At 41.3% G+C, this 26,826-nt stretch overlaps 1 protein-coding gene across 1 annotated transcript in view; it reads left to right on the top strand.

Moving 5' to 3' along the window:
• Positions 1–1,703: 1,703 nt before the first annotated feature.
• Positions 1,704–26,826, top strand: part of LOC143018990 (E2F-associated phosphoprotein-like) — a 191,062-nt gene continuing 165,939 nt past the window's right edge. The window contains exons 1-2 of the mRNA XM_076174718.1: positions 1,704–1,871; positions 2,920–3,018. Of these exons, the coding sequence (XP_076030833.1) occupies positions 1,828–1,871; positions 2,920–3,018 (143 nt within the window). The 5' untranslated portion in view covers positions 1,704–1,827. The remainder of the gene's footprint in view (positions 1,872–2,919; positions 3,019–26,826) is intronic.

Genomic DNA, 26,826 nt, shown 5'->3' with positions numbered 1-26,826 from the left:
CGGCGCTGAACACAGTGACACGTTCACTCGCCATATCGCTAATATATCGCCATATCGCTAATATATCGCCATTCCAATAATTTTCCTCTGATGCCACCTTTTGACTCTATCTTATTTATTAGTTTCCTATGAGGTACCTTATCGAATGCCTTTTGCAGGTCCAGAAAAGCACAGTCCGCCCATCCATCTCTTTCTTGTATTATGTCTACTAATCTTGTGTAAAAGCAGATCAGATTTGTTGTACATGATCTCCCTTGTCTGAATCCAAATTTATTTGGGTTCAGTATAGATTTTTCTTCCAGGTATTTCACCCATCTGTTTTTGACAACTCTTTCACATATTTTTGCTATTGTGCCTGTTAGTGAGACCGGTCAGTAGTTAGATGGATCTTCCTTATCACCTCCCTCATAAATTGGTACAATGTTTGCCTTTTTCCAGTCCAATGGTACTTTTCCTTCTTTAAGTGAGAATTTAATTATATTATATATTTTGTCAGTTAATTCTTCCATACATTCTTTCAGTATCCAGTTTGCAGTTCCGTCCGGACCATGTGATTTTCTGACATCAAGGGTTTTAATTTGGTCACTGATTTCTTTTTGTGTTACACTTATTTCTTTCATTGCTGGGGATTATTCTCTCTATCTACAGTGTTGATTTCTATGGTAAAGTTTCCATTTTGTCATTCTTGAGCCATTGTCCAAGTTCGGTAAAGTAGGCTTGGGTGTTCTTTACAGCTATATTCTATTTTCTGTGTGGTGATCTGCTTATGAGAAAATACTGTATTAATGTTTAGTTCCAGTTCAGGAGTTTGAAGATCACTCATGAAGAGATTAAACAGGATTGTACCTTGAGGGACTCCATTGTATAACCTTTTGTAACTTCCTGACATTATTATAAGTGTCTGCCTTTATGATCTTTTTGGATAATATGTGTCTATTACACAAGCATCACACTACTCAAACATCTATAACAGTTTACCTCCACCACACTAAACATCCACACAGAAACAAATACACAAAAAGACTTGGGAGTAATTATCATAAACGACTTGTTCTATGATAAACAGATTAACAAAATTGTTGGGGAGACTTACAACTTGCTAAGATCAATAAAAGTGGCATTTGCATACTTGGACGAAGACATGATAAAAAAATATTGGTTACATTGATAAGGCCTAGACTAGAGAATGCGGCAACATTGTGGTCCCCCAGTACCAAAAAGAATATAAAGAAAATAGAAAGAACCCAAAGAGCAGCTACAAAAATGACACCTGCACTTGCAAACCTATCATACGAGGACAGATTGGCTAAACTGGAGTTACCGACACTGGAGCAAAGAAAAGAGAGAGGTGACCTACTGCCCATCTACAGAATCATGAAAGGCACAGAAATACTTGATAGAGAGGACTTACTAAACTGGGACAAGAGAAACACAAGAGGACATGGAAAGAAAATAAAAAAACATAGCTATAGAAGAGAACTGAAGAAAAACAGTTTTCCACATAGAGTTTTGGACACTTGGAACAAACTGGATAATGAAATAGTATGCGCAAAAACCATTCATGAGTTTAAAAGCAAACTAGACACTGCGAGATACAATGGCGGGACAACACGAGCATAGCTCCCCTTCCCGCAAAATACAACTAGGTAAATACACTCAGATCACTAAACAAGCCTTCCAAGACAGACCACCAAACTCAGTAATCCACCAACAACCTCCAGACATCGAAAAAACCCACCCTCACCTGATAACCACACTGGCACACCATCCAGTATTAAAACAGTACCAGCACATAATAGGCCTTGCCACAGATTCAAACTGAACAGGATGCAACCACCATACATAGGGCATAGATTACTTCATACCACCAAGTGAGTAAAAAATAAATTCACAACTTTTCAAATTTATGTTACTTGAAGTGTGAATTTCCAGTCTTAGATTTCATATCTTTGGTAGAGTAACTCTGCACATATTGATACAATTTTTGTTAAGTATCTCTATACACATGACAAAGCAATAGGCATTATTTAAGAGGGTGCAAAACCACCTTTGGCCAAGTGACCAAAATGTGAAGATAGAGTCAAAGGTGTTCAATAGCCCACCCACAAACCTTGATGAACTATGAAGAAAGATCATGGAAGAAACAAGTGCAACAAAGAGATAGGGGCATGATTTGATAGTCATTTCAAAGAACGCTCCATCGCGCACACCTGTGCTTTGAGAGGGGTGGTGCCCATGGCAAGAATTTGGAGGATACAAGTGCTGAGAAAAAGAGAACTTTGATTTTGGATAAAGAACCTGTAGATCCTAATTTGAGTTTGTTGATTAAAATAAATAATGACGAAAAAAAGAATAATAATAATAAAATAATAATAATACCCCCCCCCCCCAAAAAAAAAAGTGTAATCATATGTAATTACCTAATTATAGTATATAAGAAAGGAGCAATGCTCATAGGGTTCCATCTCCTGTCCTCCAATTTTTCATCATACCCAGCCTCAGCTTAATCTGTTTCTTTGATTTCCAATTACCATATATAGATTCGAACTCGTATATTGTTTAAGCTCAGACTGTATAATATTCTAAGCTATTCCACATATTTATGCATCTATATGGAAAATTATATTTCTTCACATCCCTTTAGACATGTGGTCTTTCTTAAATTGCTCCCATGAACTCTTAAAGCCCTCCCATCTTTAATCAGATCTCTTCTGTCAATGCAATCTATCCTCTTTAATGATCTGAATATTGTAATCATATCACCTCTTTCTCTTCCATCTTTCAAAGTTGGCAGACCCAGTGTTTGTGTTTCCTTATATGGTTTATCTGCCTGGCTGTAAATATTATCCACACCTATGACTAAATAATTCTGTAAAAGGCCAACACAGTTTCATTGATATTATTCATGCTTTGTTGCAGATTCAAATTTTGGTATCCAGCAATCATGGATTTTGAGAATGATGATTACCTGGACTTCAGTGATGATGATCTTATTTGCACTTCTCGAGATGCTATAAGGTAGGTGTAAAATTGTTTGGTTTAATTGGAGGGTCAGCCATAGAAAACTAATGGAAATCAGTATGTCAGTGTCATTTTAAAACCTTTTTGTGTTTGAAGTAATCTAAAAAGATAGAATACATGCTAGGTGGACACTCTTTTGGGTCCAAGAACTTAGGAAGGTGTTTATCTCTAGTACTGTATGATAATTGTGTATGCATTTCAATTGTAATATTTAATTTTGAACTACGAGTTCTCTTTCCTCTACTGAGGATTTAATTTGATTTTTACTTGGATCCAATTTGTGCCAAAACTTAAACAATTGATTTATTGGTTTAATAATGCTTAGTGCAAACCTTACATAACTTACTTGTAAGGCAATTTATAAACATAATTCACTGATGTTGGTGAATCTGCCTTTGTTAATTAAATGAATTTTTGTCAGTTTTTGAGGATGCTTCAACCCACGTGCCAAAGCGTCCAAATCGGTTAATGAAGCAAAGTTGTCCCTAGCTAGACAGTTGGTCCCCAAAATTCTTTCCTACAACACTGAAGCTCTGCACCAACACTCATTCCAAGAACAGTCCCCCTTCATTTTCTATTTCTCTTACAGAGAAACTAAAAGTAGAAACCCAACCCCTTCATTAGTTTCTGAACCCATTAACACTTTTCCAATATTCATATTTTCTTACCTTTGTATTATTACTCTTGCTCTTGTTCACCTTTTCAGTGTCTCATGAAGTGAAACTTCTCTTCGGAACTGGTAACTTTGGTTGAGTTATGATAGTATAATTTATTTTGCTTGCTTGAAGTCTCAAATTATTCAATTTATATTTATGCTTAAAGTTACTTTTTATTTAATTATTAATTACAGGGATACTCCGATGACCAAAGGGGTTAGGTACCTGAAAGACTATTTGAATAGTGAATCTTCAGATAGTGAAGCAATTTTTCCCATAAGAATGTTAATAAAAGGAGACAATTCATTCCAACCTCTCTCCTGACTTCCATTAACTATCTACCTCGTCCCCCAAGAAAAGCTTGATAAAACACAAAATATCTTGTTTTCTTGGGAGATTTATTACAAATGAAATAACATTAAATAAATGTAGAATGCTGGTGAGTATACATAGGTAGATGCATGGTGGTCTTGAGGCAGCCAGGCAGGCATCAAACAGCTGTGTGGGAGCAAACATGGAAGGGAGGCAGCACAGGAGGTTCCATTGAGTTGCCAGTTACTGTGTGGCTAGAAGGGGAAAAAGAAGAAAAGTCTTAATATTTGTGTTTATTTAATGTTGTAAATAAAAAGGTAAATGATAGATTTGATTATTATTAAACAAAATCATAACTATGTAAGTGAAGAGATAGGTAAACGTGTAGTGGAGTGGAAGGAGGTTTCCTCAAGGATAATGTGGATGAAGGTGAAACTGGGAAAGGAGATGTGGTTTTTGTAATTGCATATGGGCCTGGCAGTGAGAAGAATGTAGAAGAAAGGGAGGCCTTTTGGATAGATTTAAATGAGTGCATAGAGGGTTTAGGGAGAAGTGTAAATGTAATAGTACTGGGAGACCTTAATGCTAGGGTAGGAAAGGAGCCAATTGATGGAGTGGTTGGGAAATGTGGTGTTCCAGGAAAGAATCGTAGTGGAGAGTTGATGGTGGAAATGTGTCTAGAAAGAGAGTTGATGATAGCAAATACAGTGTTTCGGAAGAAAGTCAAGCATAAATACACATGGGAGAGGGTGGTGGAGGGAAAGGTGGTAGATAGAGCTTTAATGGACTATGTAGTGGTAAATAGGATTATGATAGGAAGAGTTAGGGATGTACATGTGCTAAGGGGAGAGGGTGGGGGAATATCAGATCATTTTCTGGTGGAAGGTAAGTTGAGAGTGGAGGACAGATGGAGGAAGAGGAAAGGGACAAAAGGTAGGGAGGTGCTTAGAGTGAACTCTCTAAACGAAGAGGAAAAGGAGAAGGAGTACAAGAGGAAGCTGAAGGAGGAGTGGGAGGGAGTGAAGGATAGAGTGGAGGTAGGTGTGGAGGAGGAATGGGGATGGTTCAAGGAGGGAGTCACAAAGTGTGCAAGGATGGTGTGTGGAACAAGAAGATCAGGAGGAAATAGAAGGAAGGGTAGTGAATGGTGGGATGAGGAAATGAAGAAGGTTGTAGAAGAGAAGAAGCGAGCTTTCACAGATTGGTTACAAAGTAGGACGAGGGAGTCATATGAGACGTACAGGGAAAAGAAAAGAGAAGTAAAGAAAAAGGTAAAGGAGGCAAAGAGGAGAGAAGATGTAAAATGGGGTAAGAGTATGACAGAAAATTTTGAAAGTAATAAAAAGATGTTTTGGAAAGAAATTAAGAGAGGAAGAGGAGGCGAATCAAGTAGAGAAGAAAAGGTAAAAGGTGCAGATGGAGAGATGATAATGGAGGAGAAGGCAGTAAGGGGAGGATGGGCAGAATATTTTTGGGAGTTGCTTAATGTGAAGGAGGATAGGGAGGGAAAGATAGCTGCAGTGGGAAATGCTAAGAAAATGAGAGTGATGAGTGAGGAAAATGGAGGAGAAATAAGGAAGGATGAAGTGAAGGCAGCAGTTAAGATGATGAAAGCAGGTAAGGCACCTGGTCTGGATGGATGCCATGCAGAATGTCTTAAAAAAGGAGGTATAGTGATGGTGGACTTGTTGTTGTTGTTGTTGTTGTTGTCGTTCCCTAGACTGTCTGTCCGAGCAGTCCCGTCTCCCCAAGGAAGGCCACAGCCGAAACTGGGTTTTCCCACAAATCCTTTAAAGAGTGTATGTTGTGTTGTTTGCGTGCATGATTGTGTATAATGCAGTCTTCCATTATGTGTTGTATGGTATGGGGTGAAGTGTTACATCCTGGGCAGCTGTCCACAACACGGTCGTCCAGCCTCTTCTGGTAGCTTAGAAGTGCTGGGTGGTGACCGCATCGCAGTCTGGCCAAGTGGACTCTGTCCTTACGTGGGAGAGAGGATTCAGAAGGGTGGATATCAGGGGGTCTGGCATGCAGCAGTGTGTTGTCTTTCAGTGTGTTAATGGAGCGGTGAGTGATATGATTATGAATATGTTTCCGGAGGCTGGTATTTGGTGGTTGTGGAGGAAGAGAAGAGAGTATCTGTGTGTAATAAAGGTCTTTGGGTGTAGTTTTAATGTTTCTTGGCGTGTGTGGGTGTTCCGCTATGTAGTGTAGCGGGTGTGATGTGTTTGTGGTGGCTGCAGCAAGTGTTTGTGTGCCTCTCATGTCGAGGTGGTCCTTGACTTTGAGGACTTTTGTTTCATGGTGTAAATGGTCTGTAGGTGATGTATTTGTGCAGCCTGTAATTGTTTTTAGGGCTTTGTTTTGTATGATTTGAAGGGTGTTGTGGTGTGTCTCACTGAGATTAGGAGCCCATGCAGGACTCGCATAATTCATCACTGAGCGTATGCATTGTTTGTATATTGTTATATTAGTTTCTTTGTTTTGTCCAAATGTTGTTCCAGTGATTGACTTAAGTGCGTTAAGTCTAGGTGTGCATTTGTTTTTTATGTTTGTGAGGTGTTGTTTGAAAGACATGGATGTATCGTATGTTACACCAAGAATTTTCGGTGTGTTTGTGTGTGGTATTAGAGTGTTGCTGATGTAGAGATGAGGTATGTATTTGTGTTCTTTTGTCCAGTTGGTGAGAAGTGTTGCTGTAGATTTGGTTGGAGCTATTTTGAGTCTGTTTGTGATGAACCATGTGTTGAGTGTGTCAAGGTAAGGCTGGATTATTTCTGCAGCTTTGTCTGTGTTACGATGTGTGCATGTGATTGTTATGTCGTCTGCGTAGGAAGAGATTTGTATTTCTGAGGTGTCTGGCGTGGGTAAGTCATGCATGTATAGATTAAATAATGTGGGGGATAGAACCGAGCCCTGTGGTACTCCGTTCTTAATGTTTCTGATGTGCGATGATTGGCCATTATATGACACATGAGCATTCCTGCCTGCCAGATAATTGGCCAGCCATCTTTTGGTGTTATTGTGCATGTCTGTGTTATATATTTTATTTGTTAGGTTGTGGCGGGGGATAGCATCAAAAGCTTTACTAATGTCCAATGTTATAAGAAGTGTTCTGTGGTGGGGCCTATCTGAATTGATGCCATCTAAAATTCTTTGTGTGAGGTTTGTCAGAAGAGTGTTTGTGGAGTGTAGTGGCCTAAAACCGTGTTGTGAGTCAGCAAGGGGAATATATGGTGTGACAAGTTTAAGTATTATGCGTTCAATGACTTTAGAGGGGGTGCAGAGAAGTGTGATTGGGCGGTGCGATGTTGGGATTGTTGGGTCTTTGTTCGGTTTTGGAATGGTGATTATTTTACCATGCTTCCAGATGTCGGGTATTGTGTTGTGTGAATAGCTGTAGTTTGCAATGTTTGTGAGTGCGTGTATACCTTGTGGTCCAATGTGTTTTAGGTGTATGTTGCTTATGTTATCAGGGCCACAGGCAGATGAGTGCTTGAGACTATGTAATATGAGTTTTGTCTGACTGTCTATGAAGGGTGTATAGTCTGAGTCTGTGGGAAAGTCTTTCTTACGTCGAATGGTGCGTCGGTCGTCAGGGTGAGATGTAAGATGGCTCGTCTGTGCAAAATGACGTATGAGTGCGTTTGCTTGTTGTCTGTTTGAGGGTAGATTATCTGTTGTTGTGATTATTGCTGCGTGAGAGCGTGTAGTGTTAGTGTTGGATAGTGTGATGCTGTTGAGTGTTTTGTACAATTTGCTGGTGTTTGTTTTGTGATCAAGAGTATTGATAAAGTTTTGCCAATTTTGTGTTTTTTGTTCATGTATTTTATTGGCAATCACAGTGGTGGACTTGTTGGTGAGGTTATTTAATGTTTGCTGGAGAGAAGGTAGAGTGCCAGAGGACTGGAGGAGTGTGTGTATAGTTCCACTTCACAAGGGAAAGGGGGACAAGTGTGAATGTAGTAGTTTCAGAGGGATTAGCTTGTTAAGTGTAATTGGGAAGGCTTATGGGAGGATCTTGATTGAGAGGATCAGGAGAGGAACAGAGGGAGTAATTGGTGAGGAACAGTCTGGGTTTAGGACAGGTAGAGGTTGTGTAGATCAGATTTTTGTGGTAAGACAGATATGTGAGAAAGCTATAGGTAAGGGGAAGGATGTTTTCTGGGCCTTTATGGATCTGGAAAAGGCTTACGACAGGGTAGACAGAAAGGCACTGTGGGAGGTTATGCGGATATACGGGATAGGAGGAAAGCTTCTGGGAGCTGTCAAGAGTTTTTATGAGAGTAGTAGAGCTTGTGTCAGGATTAGAAATGGAGAGAGTGAGTGGTTTGAGGTAAAGGTGGGACTTCGTCAGGGATGCGTTATGTCACCCTGGCTGTTCAACTTATACATGGATGGGGTGGTGCGAGAGGTGAATGCAAGGGTAGTGGGTCAGGGATTGGAGATGGTTAAGGAAAATGGAGAAAAGTGGGAGGTGAGCCAGCTGTTGTTTGCGGACGACACTGCGCTTGTGGCAGGATCAGAGGAGGAATTGAGGAAGCTGGTAACAGAGTTTGGGAGAGTGTGTGAAAGAAGAAAGTTGAAGATAAATGTGGGTAAAAGTAAGGTGATGAGATGTACAAGGGGTGAAAGTGGCAGTAATCTGGAAGTGAGCATTAACCACTTCGGTACGGGACTTAAATCTCGCGGGCAGCAGCCAATGCCAGCCGTACGACGTGTCGTAATAATACTCGCATCATAAAATATAGTCACGGCTTATATCGATCGTTCTCTCTTTCACCCGTGAATTTTGAAAACCACAGAGAATGGGATTAAGAGCAGATTAGAGAGAATGTAAAAACACAGGGGGGACTACAATAAATATAATCAAGACGCCGATATGGCAGCGTCGCGAAGCCACTTGCTCCTCATGACGCCTACGTGTGCGGCACCGTATGGAAGGGGTTAAGGGAGAGCAACTGGAGGAAGTGGATAGTTTTAGATATTTGGGTGCAAATGTGGCAGGAAAGGGTGGAGTGAAGGTGGAGGTAGAATGTAGATTGAGAGAAGCGAGTAAATGCCTTGGTGGTTTAAAAAGTGTAATGAGGAATAGGAATCTGGGAATGGATGCTAAGAGGAGACTGTATGAAGGAGTGATTGTGCCAACAGCACTGTATGGAGCAGAAACATGGAACATGATAGAGGAAGAGAGAAGGAACTTGAATGTGTTTGAGATGAAGTGTCTGAGAAGTATGATGGGGGTTACTAGGCTAGATAAGAGTGAGAAATGAGGAGGAGAACAGGGGTGGAAAGGGAGCTGGGAGATAGGGTGGATGAAAGAGTATTAGGATGGTTTGGACACATGGAAAGAATGAGTGAAGAAAGACTAGTAAAGGAGGTATGGAAGGCAGATGTGGAGGGAGTGAACATGAGGGGATGTCCTAGGATGAGATGGATGGATGGGGTGAAGGGGGCTTTGGGGAAGAGGGGAATGTCTGTTGAGGAAGGACGGGAAAGGACAGAAGACGGGTGAATGGAGAATGGTTGTACTGTATATGGAAAATGTTGTGATGCATGAGGTGGATTGGACGGGGGAATGGGGGGGTGAGGTAGTGTGTGTGAGCAAAGATTTTGACGCAGCCCGAAGGGATTTCTCCCCGTCCTCTCCTTTATATGGGGGGACGGAGAGGGGGGGGTCGCCGATTTAATGAAGCGGCCTTGCTGTGGATGTGCTGTGTTCTGCGACACTGCTTCTGACCCAGGGCAGTGGACAGGGTGCAGGGATGACCCGTCATCTAGGAGGTGCTAAGATGGGAGGGAGGGTGGAGGGGTGTGGAGTGTTTTTGGGGATGAAATGGGTGGGAATGTTTTTGTGCCTTGTCCTTTTTGGCTACCCCCCTGGTAAGGGGGAAAAAAGCCTTGGTATATGTAATGTATGTATAACTATGTGAACAACGTTAATTCACTTACAGATGAGTTAGAGATTTTCAGGCTCACTAGACGTGGATAAAGCTAGCTGAAGATAAAAGTGGGCAAAAGTAAGGTGATGAGATGTACAAGGGGAGAGAGTGACAGTAGGCTGGAAGTGACCATTAAGGGTGAGAAACTGGAAGAAGTGGATAGTTTCAAATACTAGGATGCAAATGGGACAGGAAAGGGAGGAGTGGGGGTGGAAGTAGAATGTAGATTGAGAGAAGTGAGTACTGTATTTTTCGGACCATAAGGCGCGGGCAAAATCCTTAAAATCGGCCAAAATCGGGTGGTGCGCCTTATCGTGAGGTGCGCCTTATGTGTGGCTTCAGTGCAAAAAAATGCCTCGGACAGTGATGTACTATTTTGACATGTTTCGTAGCTAGCCTGCCGACAGCGACAGTGCATAGGTCTAGCAAAAGTTACAACCAAGTTATAACCAAGATACATGTATCTTGACAAGAAAATTGCGAAAACTTTGACAGTTTTCGAGTCCATGCCACCGCATTCAATCATGCTATCATGGCTATGACATGATAGCATCCACAACACAGACAGCCATTATGCATTGGTCTAGTCTCGCTCCACTCCAACTGTAGTCATTTGGGTATTTTTTTAGTTTCGACCATGGGTGCAATATAGCAATAGAAAATTAATGAATAATTTTGTAAATTAGAATGTATCAACATAATATGCAATTTTGTGGGTGGAAATGAAAATAAAAAATACCTTGCTACAAGCAAGTCGGTAGCATAGGATCGGGATGCCATCTCACGACGACGACGACGAGGACGAGCCGAATGACATTTAATTTGCAGGTAATGATTTATTAAATACAGGTTAGGTTTGTTTAGGTTCGACGAATTTATCATCCTTTCATTTCTTCAACATCGGCATCTATCATAACAAACATGGCATACCTTTCGTCCGACACGACTTCGTTACTTACGAAATCTGTTTTAGCATCTTTTTTGTTTTTTATTTCCGCTCACAAAATTGCATATTACGTTGATACATTATAAATAACAAAATTGATAATTAATTTTCTATTGTTATATTGTGCCCATGGTTGAAAATAAAATTTTACCGTCATTTGTAATAAATCTTGTTTTTAAGTGAATAGAGAATTCCGGGAATAAAACTGCTAATGTTGGTTTTATTCCCCACACTTCCTGTAACGTGTTTATGTTGTTTTTTTAGGGGTATTGGCAGGGTAGACTGTCCATGGAGGTGGTCTGATTTCACTGACCAAAATAAAAAAATATATCATTTATTTTTGTAATTTTGCTAAATCCCAACCGATTTTTCTCATTCAACAACGAAAATGTTCAGTTCTGAAAGCACTCACATATGCATGATCATCCGATGACGAGACCAGGTGGGCCTTATGGTCAGGCACGCCTTATGTAAGGACGGGGAATAGCAAATTACGGGTGCACCTCATGGTACGAAGCGCCTTATGGTCCGAAAAATACAGTAAATGCCTTGATGGATTAAAAAGTGTAATGCGAAATAGACATCTGGGAATGGATGCTAAGAGGAGGTTATATGAAGGAGTGATTGTGCCAACAGCAATGTATGGGGCAGAAACATGGAACATGAGAGAGGAAGAGAGAAGTTTGAATGTGTTTAAGATGAAATGTCTGAGAAGTATGATAGGGTGGTTACTAGGCTAGATAGAGTGAGAAATGAGGAGGTGAGGAGGAGAACAGGGGTGGGAAGGGAGTTGGGAGATAGGGTTGATGGAAGAGTATTAGGATGGTGCGGACACATGGGAAAATGTGTGAAGAAAGATTAGTAAAAGAAGTGTGGAAGACATAGGTGGAAGCAGTGAATATGAGGGGGCACCCTAGGAGGAGGTGGATGGATGGGGTGAAAGGGGCTTTACAAAAGAGAGGAATGTCTGTAGAGAAAGGACGGGAGAGGACAGAAGATAGGGGTGAATGGAGAAGGGTTGTGTATAGATGAGGCTGTGATGCATGAGGGGGAGTGGGTGGGGGATGGGGGGTGAGGAAGTATGTATGAGAAAAAATTTGACGCAGGCCGAAGGGATTTCTTCCCATCTTCTCCTTTTCTACATGAGGGGGCGGAGAGGGGGGGGTCGCCAAATTTATGAAGCGGCCTTGCTGTGGATGTGCTGTGTCTTGCGACACTGCTTCTGACCCAGGGCAGTGGAGAGGATGCAGGGATGACCCATCATCCAGGAGGTGCCAAGATAGGAGGGAGGGAGGAGGGTGAAGGGGAGTGGAATATATGGGAAATGAAATGGGAGGGAGTGGTTTCTATGCCTTTTTCTTTTTGGCTACACCCCGTGTAAGGGGGAAAAAGCCTTTGGTATATGTATGTATGTACTAGACAAGGATGGGGATGAGTCAGCAGGCTCCATCTTGTCTGGTGCTGAGAGTCTGCTGGAGAAGGGGTTGAGTCAGCTGGAGATGGTTATGAGTCAGCAGGTTTTTTTCTAAAAAAGCGTATTGATCGGAGATGACTGAGAGGTGCTTGCAGATGACACAGAGGAACTTTTTGGCTTATAGTCTATTTAGCCAAAGCTTTTTTTAGTTTGTGGAGTTCTTTGTACAGTAAAAGCTCTCTTATCCGGCATCACTGGGACCAAAGGCATGCCAGATACTCGAAAATTCCGGATACTGTACTTGAAGAGGTTGCTAAAGTAAGTGAAGGGGTACAGAAATAAGTCTACAATCACCCCCTTTACTCACTATTAATGTCAGTTAACATATATTATTACATACCATAACATATACAAAGCATCACATGATTGTGGCATCACCACCTTACTCGCCAACATACAGTTCATCACTAGACACTAACCTTCTCTGTACTTTTCTGAAGGGGTTACTTAAATAAGTGAAGGGTTACAAAAACACTATGTCTATAAGCAATCATTTTATTCACTATTAACAACATTTAACATAACATAAACATTTAACTTAATATAAAAATGCACATAAACAAACAAACAAAACCACCTCACTTGCCAACATCCAGTTCATCACTCCATTTATCACTGTGCTCTGTACTTGTTTGCCGCTCACAAATGTGGCACATGTGAGACTGAACAGTGTGGGCAGTGGGCTGTGGCGGGTGGCGCGAAACTGACCCAGACAGTGGTGTGCTCTGGTGACGGCAGGAACAATTAAAGCCTTGCGCGGGAAATTTAATCAATTTGTATTGATTTCATATAGATTTTAATGCTCGGAAAAAATATGCCGGATATTTGAAGTTGCTGGATACCTGAATGCCGGATAAGAGGGCTTTTACTGTAACATGTGATGTTAGATTGGAATTGATTTCGAATATTAAAGCTTTCAGCATCTGGATATATAGTGAATATGAGGTCACACAGCTCATTTGTTTGCTTTATGATGAGTTCAAGATTTGGAAGGGAGAGTGAGGGGATTGTTATTGGCGACTGGTTTATTTTCATAAATTTTTTCTCTGTTCTTTAAGTTACAAGAGCTCCTCTGTTGTCATTTCCTTGTTATGTGAGTTCAGAACCTCGTCAACGTCATCCACAAGCACCTCTTCATTATGATAAGTGGTGTTCCACAAGGGTCGGTGCTGGCTCCAATCATGTTTGCCATATACATTAATGACATGGATGAAGGAGTTGAATGTTATATGAATTTCTTCGCAGATGACGCAAAAATATTGAAGAAAGTAAGAACAGAAGAGGACTGTGATTCATTACAATCAGACCTGGACAAAATTTGGAAATGGACTCAAAAGTGGGAAGTGAACTTCAATATCAAGAGGTGTAGCATAATGGAATTTGGAAAAAGTAAAAACAGAGTTTCAAAAAAATGGTAAAATTGGTGAAGAAATCAGAAAAGTGAACGTGGAAAGGGACCTTGGAGTAATAATCAGCAAAGACATGACACCAGATAAACATATAAACAAAATAGTTGGAGAAACCTTCAACCTATTAAGGTCAATGAAAGTGGCATTTGATTACTTGGATGAAGAAATTATTTAAAAAATATTAGTTACATTGATTAGACCAGGGGTTCCCAAACATTTCAGGTCATCGACCCCCTAGTAAAGTTTAAGATTTTCTATAGACCCCCAAACTATCAATTCACAAATTATGTCAGTTTATTATTATTATTGGTGTTGTTATTGTTCTTAATGTTTGTACTATTATTATTATCATTATAGTTATCATCATTATCCTTATCATTATCATTATAATTTTAGTTATCAATAGTGTTATTCTCATCATTTTGATCGGTTCATAAGGGCTAAATGGCAACATTCATCAAGGCGACGGCATTCCTATAATGATACAGACACCCTTTCACATATACATAAGTATAATTTGCCAATAGCTTTAATAGTGATATTATATAATCTTTATTATATTTCTATAAGTAATATTCAAGCCAATAATATTACACAAGCTCGTCATCTTGATGTTCATTCACGATGTGGTTGTGTGTATGTGAGATTCTCCCTACATACACAGAATGGGGAGGATTTTCTTTAAATTTAGATATTGGTTGGTTGATTATTCTCACTCTTTCAGTACGGGAAGAGAACAGGATCATTTCATGCTAACCATTTAATATTAAAGACTGCCTTTCGACCCCATAGTAATTTACTGACCCCTTTCGACCCCCTGGGAATCTACTGACCCCCTTTCGACCCCTTGGGTGGTCTCATCGCACCCTGGGGGTCGATATCGACCCTCTAGCAATCTACTGACCCTCCTTTCGACCCCTTGGCTATTTGTCGACCCCTTGGATGGTCTCATCGACCCCTGGGGGTCGATATCGACCACTTTGGGAACCCCTGGATTAGACCAAAACTGGAATATGCAGCAACACTATGGTCACCCAGTACTAAAAAGAATATAAGGAAACTAGAAAGAATACAGAGAGCAATGACAAAGTTGGCACCAGCTCTTTCCAAATTAACATATAAACAAAGATTATCGAAATTGGAACTATCAACACTGGAGCAGAGAAGAGAGAGAGGTGATTTACTGACTATATTTAAAATCATGAAAGGAATGGAAATCCTTAATAGGAATGATTTACTAAAAAATAACAATGGAAAAACAAGAGGTCATGAAAAAAATAAATAAAAAAGGATAACTATAGAAGATATCGGAAAAAGAATAGCTTCCCACACAGAGTACTGGATACCTGGAATAACTTAAAGAAACAGTGTGTGCAAATACTATTCAAGAAGAAAGATGGATGTGTTGGCATAGAGTGAAACTAAGTTGAAAGGGAGGGGCAAGTGTGAGTTTGGGAATGTAGTTGGGAGGTTCTCAAGAGTGAAGAGAGGATGAGGGAGAGAAAGAGTGGCTATACTTGTAAGTGAAGAGATAGGTAAATGAGTAGTGGAGTGGAAGGAGGTTTCTTCATATTTTGGTGGAAGGTAAGTTGAGAGTGGAGGATAGATGGAGAAAGAGGAAAAGTGCAGAAGGTAGGGAGGTACTTAAAGTGAACAGCTTAGATGAGAAAGAAAAGGAGTACAAGAAGCTGAGGAAGGAGTGAGAGGGAGTGAATGATAGAGTAGAATTAGGAGTGGAGGAGGAATGGGGATGGTTCAAGGAGGAAGTTATAAGGTGTGCAAAGATGGTGTGTAGAACATGGTGGATGGGAGGAAATGGAAGGAAGGATAGTGAGTGGTGGGATGAGGAAGTAAAAAGGTAGAAGAGAAGAAGCAGGCATTCATAGATTGGCTACAAATTAGGACGAGGGAATCGTGTGAGAGGTGAGTGGGGAGAGGGGAAGTAAAGCATAAGATGAAGGAGGCAAAGAGAGAGAAGATCTGATTTGGGGTAAGAGTGTGACAGAGGATTTTGAAAGTAATAAATGTTTTGGAAAAAAATTAAGAGAGGAAGAGGAGGCAAATCAAATAGAGAAGAAAAGTTAAAGGTGCAGATGGAGAGATGATAATGGAAGAGAAGTCAGTGAGAGGAAGGTGGGCAGAGTATTTTAGGGAGTTGCTGAATGTGAAGGAGGATAGGGAGGGAAAAGTAGTTGCAGTGGGAAGTGGAAAGAAGATTACCATGATTGGGGAAAATGGAGGACAAATAAAGAAAGGCGAAGTGAAGGCAGCTGTTAGGATGATGAAAGCAGGTAAGGCACCTGGTCTGGATGGATGCCATGCAGAATGTCTGAAAAAAGGAGATACAGTGATGGTAGACTGGGTGGTGAGGTTAATGATTGTTTAAGAGAGGGTAGAGTGCCGGAGGACTGGAGGAGTGCATGTATAGTTCCACTTTACAAGGGAAAAGGGGACAAGTGTGAGTGTAGTAGTTTCAGAGGGATCAGCTTTTTAAGAGTAGCTGGGAAGGCTTGTGGGAGTGTCTTGATTGAGAGGATTAGGAGGAGAGCAAATGGAAGTGATTGGTGAGGAATAGTGTGGGTTTAGGACAGGTAGGGGTTGCGTTGATCAGATTTTTGTAGTAAGATATGTGAGAAAGCTATAGGAAAAGGTAAGGATGTATTTTGGGCTTTTATGGATCTGGAAAAGACATATGACAGGGTAGGAAGGAAGACACTGGGAAGTATTGCAGATATATGGAATAGGAGGAAAGCTGTTAAGAGTAATTAAAAGATTTTATGAGAGGAGTAGAGCTTGTGTTAGGATTAGAAATGGAGAGAGTGAGTGGTTTGAGGTAAAGGTGGGACTTTGCCAGGGATGTGTTATGTCACTCTGGTTGTTCAATTTATACATGGATGGGGTGGTGCAAGAGGTAAATGCAATGGTAGTGGGTCAGTGAGGTGATACAGTGACTGGGTGGTGAGGTTAATGATTGTTTAAGAGAGGGTAGAGTGCCGGAGGACTGGAGGAGTGCATGTATAGTTCCACTTTACAAGGGAAATGGGGACAAGTGTGAGTGTAGTAGTTTCAGAGGGATCAGCTTTTTAAGAGTAGCTGGGAAGGCTTGTGGGAGTGTCTTGATTAGGAGGAGAGCAAATGGAGTGATTGGTGAGGAATAGTGTGGGTTTAGGACAGGTAGGGGTTGCATTGATCAGATTTTTGTAGTGAGACAGATATGTGAGAAAGCTATAGGAAAAGGTAAGGATATGTTTTGGGCTTTTATGGATCTGGAAAAGGCATATGACAGGGTAGACAGGAAGACACTGTGGGAAGTATTGCAGATATGTGGGATAGGAGGAAAGCTGTTAAGAGCAATCAAGAGTTTTTACGAGAGTGAAAGAACTTGTGTTAGGATTAGAAATGGAGAGAGTGAGTGGTTTGAGGTAAAGGTGGGACTTCGTCATGGATGGGATGGTGCGAGAGGTAAATGCAAGGGTAGTGGGTCAGGGATTGGAGATGGTTAAAGAAAATGGAGAAAAGTGGGAGATAAACCAGTTGTTGTTTGCTGACGACACTGCACTTGTAGCAAGATCAGAGGAGGGATTGAGGAAGTTAGTGACAGAGTTTGGGAAGGTGTGTGAAAGAAGGAAGTTGAAGATAAATGTGGGTAAAAGTAAGGTGATGAGATGTACAAGGGGAGAAAGTGGCAGCAGATTGGAAGTGAGTATTAAGGGAGAGAGACTGGAGGAAGTTGATAGTTTTAGATACTTGGGCACGAATGTGGCAGGAAAGGGAGGAATGGGGGTGGAAGTAGAATGTAGATTGAGAGAAGCAAGTAAATGCCTTGGTGGATTAAAAAGTGTAATGAGAAATAGACATCTGGGAATGGATGCTAAGAGGAGATTGGATGAAAGAGTGATTATGCTAGCAGCACTGTACAGGGCAGAAACATGGAACATAAGGAAGAGAGGAGGAGTTTGAATGTATTTACCTAGTTGTATTTTGCAGGAAAAGAACTATGCTTGTAGTAACCCGCTGTTGCATCTTTCCACATTCAGTTTTCTCTTGAAGTCATATATAGTTTTAGCACTCACTGTTTCCTCATTCAGTTTGTTCCAGATATGTATCACTGTATGGAAAGCTATTTTTTTTTTCCAAATGTGTTCTGTAACTGTCCTTCTTAAGTTTGTTTTCATGTCCTCTTGTAGGTCATCCCTATCAAGAATTTCCATCCCTTTCATAATTCTGTAGATGGTTAGCAAGTCACCTATTTCTGCTCTTTGTTCCAGGGTTGGTAGATCTAGTTTATCCAATCTTTGCTCCTATGTCAAATTGCACAGTGTTGGTGCTATCTTTTTCGTTGCTCTTTGAATTCTTTCTAGTTTATGTTTTTTTTTAACTAGATGTCGATAGTGACTATGCGTATTTCAGTTTTGGTCTTATCAGTGTAACTAGTATTTTATTTACCATTTCTTCATCCATGTAGTCAAAGGCTACTTTCATTGATCATAATCATTTGAAAGTTTCTCAAACTAATTTGTTGACATGTTTGTCTGGTGTCGGGTCATTTGAGATAGTTACTCCTAGGTCCCTTTCAGAGTTTACTTTTTTTACTTCCTTTGTATTGATTTTATATTGACACAATATTCTATTTTTGCTTTTTCCAAATTCCATTGTACTACATTTCTTAATATTGAAGTTCACTCCACTCTTGACTCCATTTCCAGACTTTGTCCAGGTAAAGATTTGCAGTCTTCCTCTGCACTTACTCTCTATAATAGTTTCACCTGAGAAGTATGATAGGGGTTACTAGGTTGGATAAAGTGAGAAATGAGGAGGTGAGTGGGAGAACAGGGCTGGAAAAGGCGTTGGGAGATAGGGTTGACGAAAGAGTATTGGGATGTTTTAGACACATGGAAAGAATGAGTGAAGAAAGACAAGTACTAGAGGTGTGGAAGGCAGAGATGGAAGGAGTGAGCATGAGGGGTCGACCTAGGATGAGATGGATGGATGGGGTAAAAGGGGCATTGGGAAAGGGGAATATCTCTTGAGGAAGGATGGGGGAGGACAGAAGATAGAGGTGAATGGAGAATGGTTGTGTATGGATGATGCTATGAAAGGGAGTGGGTGGGGGATTGGGGGTGAGGGAGTATATGTGAAAAATAAATTGATGCATCTTGAAGGGATTTCTCCCTGTCTTCTCCATTTCTGTATAAGGGGGATGGAGAGGGGGGGGGGTGCTGATTTAATGAAGCGGCCTTGCTGTGGATGTGCTGTGTCTTGTGACAATGCTTCTGACCACCCAGGGCAATGGGTGAGATGAAGGGATGACCCATCATCCAGGAGGAGCCAAGATAAGAGGGAGGGAGTGGGGTGAATGGGAGTGGAATATGTGGGAGTGGAATTTATGCCTTTGTTTTTGGCTACCTACCTTGTAAGGGGGGAAAAGCCTTTGGTATATGAATGTATGTATGCATATAGAACGGTTGGGCACTGAAAATCCACAGAAATCATGCACTACCTTCTTGAACAAATAGGTTCTGAAAACAAACCACACACATAGGCTAATTTTAATAAAAAATAAAGAATATCGCCCTTTCATATAAAATTTTTGTTGAGTATGCAGCCCAAAAAATATCACGTAAAATTTTCATAGAATAAGCTAAGCCCTAGGGAAAAAAAATATTTAGCTTAATCAAACGAACTCCACTAACCTGTTAGGCATTTTCTTGTCAATGTTGAAAACTTGTCTTGGACCGTAGTCACATTGATGATTTTCTTTAGTAATTCAGCGTAAGCTGAGGCTGCCATGGTATTGGCTTAAGCAGATTCGCCCTAAAGCTTTACATTGTGCAGTGACGTCCTCTTCCTAAACCGATCAAACCATCCCCAGCTTGCCTTGAATTCCTCCATTGACGATCTGGGTATATCCAAAAGGGAATGCTAAATAAAGGGTGCTTTTTCATGAATGATAGCTTGGCTTAGAGGTTGGTGTTTCTAAACTTTATCCTCTTCATGTGGCAAGTAGGCATTCCAGGCGTTCCATCTTGGCATCCCTTGTTCTCGTCACCATCATTGACTGCGGATTGGCAACTTTTGTAGCCATTTCTTTATATTTTTCCTTTTTGTTGATATTTGTAGTGACCATTGATACAGGCATCCCAAGCTCATGCCTGATCTTGATAGGCCCAGTGCCTGTCTTGTGTTGTTTCATGACTTCCTATTTCATGGTCAGAATGTAGCATTTGTGCTGCCTTTTCTGGTTTTTTTTTGTTTTTGCTCTCTCTCTCTCTCTCTCTCTCTCTCTCTCTCTCTCTCTCTCTCTCTCTCTCTCCCCCTCCCTCCCTCTCCCTCTCCCTCTCCCTCTCTCTCTCCCTCCCTCCCTCCCTCTCCCTCTCCCTCTCACTCTCCCTCTCCCTCTCCCTCCAGCAGAAAGGGAAGGGGGATGAACCATGCTTGGACATTTTTCACAAACTGAAAGCACAGAACACTTGAAAAAAGCACAAATCACCGGGGAAAAGACCACAGATCCTCTCTGTAGGATGGAAGTCACACAAGTGAATTGAGCTGAGAAGATGAGAGTGGGAAAACAAATGCATGAAAAACAAAACACACTCGCATGACTGCACGTCACCTCACGACAAAACCAAATTCGGTGCCTATTTCAAATTCGAAAGAGCAAAGCAGAGCATTCGGATTGCAAAATTATTGCCTAATTAGTAATTATTGAAAGAGTAAATCTTTGGTTATCAGACCTTTGAATAGCGGGGTATTCCTGTAAATTACCACAAATTACTACCTTTGGGTGTTTACATGAGTTTTGGTTAAAATTGATCGTACATCAATCATACAGTTAATCATACGAGATCATCTGGACTTTGTTTTGATTTCATACTCATTCAAAAAGGCATGTTCACTCGTGTCTTTATCTTTGTTGGTATAGCTAATGTCAAAATCTAGCAAGAAAATAGTAATAATTGGTCACAGATACATGTGGGACATAGCTAGGTATGGTCTATTAGATCTAGAATTTAGCATCAAGTTTGTGGCCAGACCCAGTGGACTTTTGATTACTTTTGTTACCATTTTTATATATACGACCTTACCTGGAAATGTGGTGGTAAATTAATTTTTCCAGATTGTTTTATTTCTGTCCTTGGGTGCAATTTTTTTTTTTTTTTTTTCCACGTGATCTGGTTAAGAACTCCTCTAGATTTTTTTCAGTGGTTAAGAGAATTGTACCTCTCCTCCACATTGTTCATCACAAATTGAACCTTATTTTTATTCCCTAGGCAGCAAATACATTGCCACAGATTCATATCAAAGCATACATATACATATACCATAGGCTTTTTTCTCACTTATAAGGGAGGTAGACCAAAAACAAAGGCATAAAAACCACTCCCACCCATTCCATCACTAAAACACACCACTCCCCTCCACCCTCTTACCTCCCTCTTATCTTGGCACCTCCTGGATGACGGGTCATCCCTGCATCTTGTCCACTGCCCTGGGTCAGAAGCAGTGTTGCAAGACACAGCACATCCACAGCAAGGCCACTTCATTAAATCGGCGACCCCCCCTTCCATCCTTTATGCAGAAAAGGAGAAGACAGGGAGAAATCCCTTCGGGCTGCATCAAATTTTTCTCACACATACTACCTCTCCACCCATTCCACCTCATGCATCACAGCATCATCCATATACTGTACAACCATTCTCCATTCACCCCTGTCTTCTGTCCTCTCCCGTCCTTCCTCAATAGACATTTCCCTCTTCCCCAAAGCCCCTTTCACCCCATCCATCCATCTCATCCTAGGTCGCCCCCTCTTGTTCACTCCTTCCACATCTGCCCTCCACACCTCTTGTACTATTCTTTCTTCACTCATTCTTTCCATGTGTCCAAACCATCCCAATACTCTTTCATCAACCATATCTCCCAACTCCCTTTCCACACCCACTCTCCTCCTCACCTCTTCGTTTCTCAATCTATCTAGCCTAGTAACCCCTATCATACTTCTCAGACACCTCATCTCAAACACATTCAAGTTCCTTCTCTCTTCCTCTCTTATGTTCCATGTTTCTGCCCCATACAGTGCTGTTAGTACAATCGCTCCTTCATACAATCTCCTCTTAGCATTCATTCCCAAATTTCTATTTCTCATTACACTTTTTAATCCACCAAGGCATTTACTCGCTCTCTCAATCTACACTCTACCTCCACCTCCACTCATCCCTTTCCTGCCACATTCACACCCAAGCATCTAAAACTATCAACTTCCTCCAGTCTCTCCCTTACAGCCTGTGCCACCATCACCCCTTGTACATCTCATCACCTTTTACCCAAATTTATCTTCAACTTCCTTCTTTCACAAGCCTTCCCAAACTCTGTCCCTAACTTCCTCAATCCCTCCTCTGATCCTGCCACAAGTGCAGTTTTGTCAGCAAATAACAGCTGGCTCACCTCCCACTTTTCTCTATTTTCTTTGACCATCTCCAATCCCTGACCCACCACCATTGCACCACCCCATCCATGTATAAATTGAACAGCCAGGGCAACATAACATATCCCTGACAAAGTCCCACCTTTACCTCGAACCACTCACTCTCTCCAATTCTAATCCTGACACATGCTCTACTACTCTCTTAACCCCTTCCATACGGTGCCGCACACGTAGGCGTCATGAGGAGCAAGTGGATTCGTGACGCTGCCATATATGCACTACCTTCTTGAACAAATAGGTTCTGAAAACAAACCACACACATAGGCTAATTTTAATAAAAAATAAAGAATATCGCCCTTTCATATAAAATTTTTGTTGAGTATGCAGCCCAAAAAATATCACGTAAAATTTTCATAGAATAAGCTAAGCCCTAGGGAAAAAAAATATTTAGCTTAATCAAACGAACTCCACTAACCTGTTAGGCATTTTCTTGTCAATGTTGAAAACTTGTCTTGGACCGTAGTCACATTGATGATTTTCTTTAGTAATTCAGCGTAAGCTGAGGCTGCCTTGGTATTTGCTTAAGCAGATTCGCCCTAAAGCTTTACATTGTGCAGTGACGTCCTCTTCCTAAACCGATCAAACCATCCCCAGCTTGCCTTGAATTCCTCCATTGACGATCTGGGTATATCCAAAAGGGAATGCTAAATAAAGGGTGCTTTTTCATGAATGATAGCTTGGCTTAGAGGTTGGTGTTTCTAAACTTTATCCTCTTCATGTGGCAAGTAGGCATTCCAGGCGTTCCATCTTGGCATCCCTTGTTCTCGTCACCATCATTGACTGCGGATTGGCAACTTTTGTAGCCATTTCTTTATATTTTTCCTTTTTGTTGATATTTGTAGTGACCATTGATACAGGCATCCCAAGCTCATGCCTGATCTTGATAGGCCCAGTGCCTGTCTTGTGTTGTTTCATGACTTCCTATTTCATGGTCAGAATGTAGCATTTGTGCTGCCTTTTCTGTTTTTTTTTGTTTTTGTTTTCTCTCTCTCTCTCTCTCTCTCTCTCTCTCTCTCTCTCTCTCTCTCTCTCTCTCTCTCCCTCCCTCTCCCTCTCCCTCCCTCCCTCTCCCTCTCCCTCTCCCTCCAGCAGAAAGGGAAGGGGGATGAACCATGCTTGGACATTTTTCACAAACTGAAAGCACAGAACACTTGAAAAAAGCACAAATCACCGGGGAAAAGACCACAGATCCTCTCTGTAGGATGGAAGTCACACAAGTGAATTGAGCTGAGAAGATGAGAGTGGGAAAACAAATGCATGAAAAACAAAACACACTTGCATGACTGCACGTCACCTCACGACAAAACCAAATTCGGTGCCTATTTCAAATTCGAAAGAGCAAAGCAGAGCATTCAGATTGCAAAATTATTGCCTAATTAGTAATTATTGAAAGAGTAAATCTTTGGTTATCAGACCTTTGAATAGCGGGGTATTCCTGTAAATTACCACAAATTACTACCTTTGGGTGTTTACATGAGTTTTGGTTAAAATTGATCGTACATCAATCATACAGTTAATCATACGAGATCATCTGGACTTTGTTTTGATTTCATACTCATTCAAAAAGGCATGTTCACTCGTGTCTTTATCTTTGTTGGTATAGCTAATGTCAAAATCTAGCAAGAAAATAGTAATAATTGGTCACAGATACATGTGGGACATAGCTAGGTATGGTCTATTAGATCTAGAATTTAGCATCAAGTTTGTGGCCAGACCCAGTGGACTTTTGATTACTTTTGTGACCATTTTGATATAGACGACCTTACCTGGAAATGAGGTGGGAAATTAATTGTTCCAGATTGTTTTATTTCTGTCCTTGGGTGCAATTTTTTTTTTTTTTTTTCCACGTGATCTGGTTAAGAACTCCTCTAGATTTTTTTCAGTGGTTAAGAGAATTGTACCTCTCCTCCACATTGTTCATCACAAATTGAACCTTATTTTTATTCCCTAGGCAGCAAATACATTGCCACAGATTCATATCAAAGCATACATATACATATACCATAGGCTTTTTTCTCACTTATAAGGGAGGTAGACCAAAAACAAAGGCATAAAAACCAATCCCACCCACTCCATCACTAATACACTCCACTCTATTCAACAATCTTTCCTCCCTCTTATCTTGGCACCTCCCAGATGACGGGTCATCCCTGCATCTTGTCCACTGCCCTAGGTCAGAAGCAGTGTTGCAAGACACAGCATATCCACAGCAAGGCCACTTCATTAAATAGGCAACATCCCTTCATGCAGAAATGTAGAAGACGGGGAGAAATCCCTTCGAGCTACATCAATTTATTTTTCACACATACTCCCTCAACCCCCCTCCCCCATCCATTCCCTATAATGCATCACAGCATTATCCATATACAACCCTTCTCCATTCACCCCTGTCTTATGTCCTCTCCCTTCCTTCCTCAATAGACATTACCCTCTTTCCCAGAGCCCCTTTTACCCCATCCATCCCTCTTATCCTAGGTCCACCCCTCATGTTCACTCCTTCCACCTCTACCTTCCACACCTCTTTTACTAGTCTTTCTTCACTCATTCTTTCCATGTGTCCAAACCATCCCAATACTCTTTCATCAACCCTATCTCCCAACTCCCTTTCCACCCCCATTCTCCTCCTCACCTCCTCATTTCTCACTCTATCTAGCCTAGTAACCCCTATCATACTTCTCAGACACCTCATCTCAAACACATTCAAGTTCCTTCTCTCTTCCTCTCTTATGTTCCATGTTTCTGCCCCATACAGTGCTGTTAGTACAATCGCTCCTTCATACAATCTCCTCTTAGCATTCATTCCCAAATTTCTATTTCTCATTACACTTTTTAATCCACCAAGGCATTTACTCGCTCTCTCAATCTACACTCTACCTCCACCTCCACTCATCCCTTTCCTGCCACATTCACACCCAAGCATCTAAAACTATCAACTTCCTCCAGTCTCTCCCTTACAGCCTGTGCCACCATCACCCCTTGTACATCTCATCACCTTACTTTTACCCACATTTATCTTCAACTTCCTTCTTTCACACACCATCCCAAACTCTGTCACTAACTTCCTCAATCCCTCCTCTGATCCTGCCACAAGTGCAGTGTTGTCTGCAAACAACAGCTGGCTCACCTCCCACATTTCTCCATTTTCTTTAACCATCTCCAATCCCTGACCCACTACCCTTGCATTTGACTATCGCACCACACCATCCATGTGTAAGTTGAACAGCCAGGGCAACATAACATATCCCTGACCAAGCCCAACCTTTACCTCGATCCACTCACTCTCTCCATTTCTAATCCTGACCATGCTCTACTACTCTCTTAACCCCTTCCATACGGTGCTGCACACGTAGGCGTCATGAGGAGCAAGTGGATTCGTGACGCTGCCATATCGGCGTCTTGATTATATTTATTGTAGTCGCCCCTGTGTTTTTACATTCTTCCAAATGTGCCCTGAATCCCATTCTCTGTGGTTTTCAAAATTCGCGGGTGAAAGAGAGAACGATCGATATAAGCGGTGACTATATTTTATGATGCGAGTATTATTACGACACGTCGTACAGCTGGCATTGGCTGCTGCCCGCGAGATTTAAGTCCGTACTGAAGTGGTTAACAGCTCCCAGAAGCTTTCCTCCTATCCCGTATATCTGCAATACCTCCTACAGTGCCTTCCTGTCTACCCTGTCATAAGCCTTTTCCAGATCCATAAAAGCCCAAAACACATCCTTACCTTTTCCTATAGCTTTCTCACATATCTGTCTTACCACAAAAATCTGATCTATGCAACCTCTACCTGTCCTAAACCCACACTGTTCCTCACCAATTACTCCCTCTGTTCCTCTCCTAATCCTCTCAATCAAGATCCTCCCATAAGCCTTCCCAACTACATTTAACAAGCTAATCCCTCTGAAACTACTACACTCACACTTGTCCCCTTTTCCCTTGTAAAGTGGAACTATACAGGCACTCCTCCAGTCCTCTGGCACTACCCTCTCTCCAACAAACATTAAATAACCTCACCAGCCAGTCCACCATCACTGTACCTCCTTTTTTCAGACATTCTGCATGGCATCCATCCAGACCAGGTGCCTTACCTGCTCTCATCATCTTAACAACTGCCTTCACTTCATTCTTCCTTATTTCTCCTCCATTTTCCTCACTCATCACGGTCATTTTCTTAGCACTTCCCACTGCAACTACCTTTCCCTCCCTATCCTCCTTCACATTTAGCAACTCCCTAAAATACTCTGCCCATCTTCCTCTTACTACCTTCTCTTCCATTATCATCTCTCCATCTGCACCTTTTACTTTTCTTCTCTACTTGATTCACCTCCTCTTCCTCTCTTAATTTCTTTCCAAATAATTTTTTATTACTTTCAATTTTTTCAGTCATACTCTTACCCCATTTCACATCTGCTCTCCTCTTTGCCTCCTTTATCTTATGCTTTACTTCTCTTCTTTTTTCTTTGTACCTCTTATATGATTCACTCGTCCCGTTTTGAAACCAATCTGTGAAAACTTGCTTCTTCTCTTCTACAACCTTCTTTGCTTCCTCACCCCACCACTCCCTACCCTTCCTTTCATTTC

This window comes from Oratosquilla oratoria, chromosome 1 (genome assembly GCF_046742065.1).
Source record: "Oratosquilla oratoria isolate Oo_2021 chromosome 1, ASM4674206v1, whole genome shotgun sequence".
NCBI classification, from domain to species: domain Eukaryota; kingdom Metazoa; phylum Arthropoda; class Malacostraca; order Stomatopoda; family Squillidae; genus Oratosquilla; species Oratosquilla oratoria.
The sequence above is the reverse complement of the archived record's forward strand: the minus strand, read 5'-3'. Positions and strand labels throughout refer to the sequence as shown.